This window comes from Acanthisitta chloris, unplaced genomic scaffold, assembly GCF_000695815.1.
Source record: "Acanthisitta chloris isolate BGI_N310 unplaced genomic scaffold, ASM69581v1 scaffold16365, whole genome shotgun sequence".
NCBI classification, from domain to species: Eukaryota; Metazoa; Chordata; class Aves; order Passeriformes; family Acanthisittidae; genus Acanthisitta; species Acanthisitta chloris.
In genome coordinates this window covers 4025-8328 of record NW_008675518.1, presented here as the reverse complement: position 1 = coordinate 8328, position 4304 = coordinate 4025, and the positions used below count along the sequence as shown (strand labels likewise).

General features: G+C 41.7%; 1 protein-coding gene across 1 annotated transcript in view; it reads left to right on the top strand.

Annotated features, from left to right (window-relative positions):
* Positions 1-4304, top strand: part of LOC103803243 (vacuolar protein sorting-associated protein 13D-like) — a gene marked incomplete at its 3' end in the record, with an annotated part of 17902 nt that overhangs the window by 9877 nt on the left and 3721 nt on the right. Inside the window, exons 16-18 of the mRNA XM_009075786.1 lie at positions 736-866; positions 1235-1367; positions 2007-4229. Coding sequence (XP_009074034.1) covers positions 736-866; positions 1235-1367; positions 2007-4229 — 2487 coding nt within the window. The remainder of the gene's footprint in view (positions 1-735; positions 867-1234; positions 1368-2006; positions 4230-4304) is intronic.

The window sequence follows — 4304 nt, the reverse complement described above, 5'->3', positions numbered from 1 at the left end:
TCCTGCTGTATCTCTTCTGTTGATGAGATTCATTCTGCCCTTTGTTACAGCTTCTTGAGATACCTTGATTTGCAGATGTTCACCATACTGGTTCCCTAAATTTCTAAGGACAACAAGATTTAGGAGTCTGGGCCTATAACACTGTACAGTGACCAACTTTGCAGTTTTAGTTGTGAAAGTTCAGTTCCTGAGGAGATGGAAGTGAAATAAGGACCATTAAAATGTGCTTGAAATACTAATTCTCCTCCTGTTGATTTTGGCAAATACCAAAAGATTGAAGTTACTTAGCCTAAAGGTGAGGATGACACTTAACTTTTCTCACAAGATGAGAATATTCCATAGATATCAAAGTTTAAAACCAACCAACCAAAGGCCACTGCCTACACATTCCACATCTTCATGTGTAGTCAGAACTTCCTCTGTTGCCATCACCTTTTGTCTCCCTCGAATGTAGTAACTCAGGTTGAAGCTGTGTCAAATAAAGACCAGAAAAAGACTTGGGAAATGTTTTTTTTCCTAGTGGGATTGTTTGTTTCCTGCTTAGATGCTTCTTTCTGTGCAGCAGCCTGGGGAACAGGCACAACAGTAATTTTCACCTGTTGTGTTCTCCTGTCCTGTATTTTACTGCTCAAATATAAAACTGATCTTTTCTGATTTCCTCTTTCTTTCATTTTTTCCTGATTAAATAACAGATGAACAAAGTTATACCTAGTCAGTTTTCCATCTCTTGTGCAGGTTTTGGTTACCAGTCTGAGTTGGAGGCAAGAGTGGCTGAAGCTGCCAGGAGACAGTACAACAAGCTGAAGATGCAGACAAAAGCTGAAATCAGGCAAACCATTGATCGGTTACTAGTTGGAGATTTCATTGTGAGTTTTTGTGTCCCCCCCCAAATATTTATTTAGGCTTTTAGCCATGTGTTCTGGGACTTGAAGCTCTGAAGAGTGGGGTTTGTTGTTAGCTTTTGTGTTCTTTTGTCAGTAAGTGAGGAGTTTTGCAGGTGGCATTGCAGTCAAGCAATCCATGTTTGTGGTGCAGGGAATGTTTCACCTACTGAAAATGTCTCTTTGTTGACTGTAATGGGAGTCTGTGGGTTAACATGCTCCTAAACTGGAGTGTAATGGAGTTTGTGAATGTCACTTCTTCAGGTGAAGAAGTGATTGATTAGATTGATCTAACATGGCATTTTTTAGTATGTTTTCTTATGGGCTGTTATGTCTTTCTCCTTAACCTTCAGGAAAACAGCAAGAGCTGGACTGTGTGCCTTGATATTTCTGCCCCTCAGGTGATCTTCCCTGATGATTTCAAATTTAAGGATCCAGTGTTAGTTGTTGTAGATCTGGGAAGAATATTGCTTACCAATTCTCAAGGTATGATCTAGAATTATCACAGTTTTCCTTTTCTTTCCACCTTCTTTGAGAAAAATAAAGGGAAGTATTTCCCTGTACAAAAGAAGTACAGGGAAAGTAGTAGTAAATAGTAAAAAGTAGTAAAGCAGTGAAGTACAGGGAAATTTTGGGGGCAATTCCTGCTTTGTAAAGTAGAAGAAATCCTTTTCTTATGGTAATGAAATGAAGGTTAAGATTAGGCAATAAAGGCAATTAGGAAAAAACTTCTGATAATAAATATATTGTAGTTAAGTAGCTCTTACCTTTCATCTGGTTTTGAGGATTGGAAGAATTGTGTAGGCAGAATAAGGGGTTTTTTTTCTTAACAATTTGGTTAAAAGTCTTGTGATAATAGTGAGTGGGTTAAAAATGAGACAACAGTGTGTTTTAATAGCTTCTGTACTACATTGTGACTGACATCTGTGTGCATGGAGAAGTGTAGTAGGTTTCCTGTTGAGGAAAAGTGACAGTGGAAGGAGGAAGGGACAGGACCAGCTAAGCTTTGTGTTTAAAGAAATGCAACCTCAAATAGGATGATCAGAAAATGATGTGAAACATCCAAGAAGGGAGGAGAACACTTTTGTGTGTTTGTTTGCTTACTAGTATTTTTTTAACCCACAGAGGAATCCAAAAGGAATACAGATAATTTGTCTTCAGAAGTCAACGAATTGAGTGATGAGGAATATAAAACACCTCTGGCAACTCCTCCCAATACTCCTCCACCAGAGTCTGACACCAATAGTGGCATCAAAATGTCTGAATTTCCCGGAGTGGAAATAAGTGAAGAGCAGCTACAGGCACACTTGATGAGTAAAAAAATGTATGAGAGATACACACTTTCGTTTATGGACCTGCAGATCATGGTGGGCCGAGTGAAAGACAACTGGAAGCACGTTCAGGACATTGATGTGGGTCCAACTCACGTGGTGGAGAAGTTCAATGTTCACCTGCAGCTGGAGCGTAGGCTGATCTACACCTCTGACCCAAAGTACCCAGGAGCTGTCCTGTCTGGCAACCTGCCAGACCTGAAAATCCACATCAATGAGGACAAAATACTGGCTCTGAAGAACTGTTTGTCACAGCTGAGTACATCTGAAACCAAATCTTCAGATGGTTTACATTTAGGGAAGGATAAGATTTTTGCAGAGGTAGACCAGCTTGGCAGTTTACATGATTCAGTAATGAACCTGACACAGAGTGTTGTCATGCTTGAGCAACACACCAGGGAAGTTCTTGTTGAATCTCAGCTGCTTTTGGCTGAGTTCAAAGTGAACTGTATGCAATTGGGTGTGGAGAGCAACGGTCGCTACATCTCTGTGCTCAAGGTCTTTGGCACCAATGCCCACTTTGTGAAAAGGCCTTATGATGCAGAAGTGTCCCTGACTGTCCATGGCCTCTTACTGGTTGACACTATGCAAACATATGGGACAGATTTTGATCTTTTGATGGCTTCTCATAAGAATCTGAGCTTTGATGTGCCAACAGGAAGCCTTCGAGACAGCAGGGCTCAGTCCCCAGTGTCTGGACCACACGAGGCACGACCCATTGACGTAGCTGGTTTGGCAGAGAGATGCACTGCAGCCTCCAGTGCTGCCCCTGGAAACAATGGAAAAGATCAAGAGTCCCTGATAAAATTAGAGTATCAGTTTGTGAGTGCAGAATGCCCATCCATGAATTTGGATAGCAGCCTGCAGGTGATCTCTGTACAGGTGAACAACCTGGATATCATCCTTAATCCAGAGACTATTGTTGAACTGATTGGGTTTCTCCAGAAATCTTTCCCAAAGGAGAAAGAAGATTCTAGTCCTCAGCCATTAATAACTGACTTGGAGAGAGATTGGAGGGAACAGGAAACATTCCAGTCTACTTATGCCCAGAACACAGAGGTAGCAGTTGATATTCACTGGTTGAATATTCTCCTCCTCAGGACAGTTGGAATGACAAATGGAGAAAAATACGGTAGGAAAATTGCCACAGCCAGTATTGGTGGCACCAAAGTCAATGTCTCCATGTGCAGTAAACTGGATGTAAATGGCTCTCTTGGATGCCTTCACCTGATGGATCTGACCCAGGACAATGTGAAGAACCAGTATGTGGTGAGCATAGGGAATACAGTGAGGTATGAAAACCTCATCGGTGATGTCGATTACTTGGAATCCTTATTCTTCAGGCTTGATGATGGAAACAGCCTTCCAGATGCTTTAAGTTTCACTTTCACAGAAAAGTCAAAAGAGGAATGTTCTCTTAACCTCAAAATGGCCTCGTTGCACTACAACCACTCAGCCAAGTTCCTCAAGGAGCTCACTTTGTCCATGGATGAGCTGGAAGAGAATTTCCGCAGTATGCTCAAAAGTGCAGCCTCGAAAGTCACCACAGTCCTGGCAACCAAAACTGCTGAGTACAGTGAGATGGTTTCCTTGTTTGACACCACACCACGAGCCAGAGATGTTACCAATGTAGAAGACACCGAAGGTGATGGATTTGGGTCACAGCCTCTCAAAACTGAGACCATTAAGCTTATATTAAACGTGAACATTGAATCCCCAATTGTCTCCATACCTCGAAAGCCTGGGAGCTCTGAGCTGCTTGTAGGTCACCTAGGACAAATATCTATCCAGAATTTCGTGCCAGGAGAAGATGAATCTACAAGTGACAGGCTGCAAGTTGAGATTAAAGATATTAAAATGTATTCCTTAAACAGTAGTCAATTCACAAGCAAGAAGGAACCTGCAAGTGAGATACCACATGGGCCACATTCTTCTTCAGGTCCTGCCAGTGTTAACAGCCAGGAAGAATCTCATTTCACTCGTCATGACTTCTTTGAATCATTGCATAAAGGTCATGGTATGTTAATCAGAGGTGTCTTAGTTATGGTAGTATTAGTAGATGGTGGTGAAAATGTGTATTTGACTGTAGGTC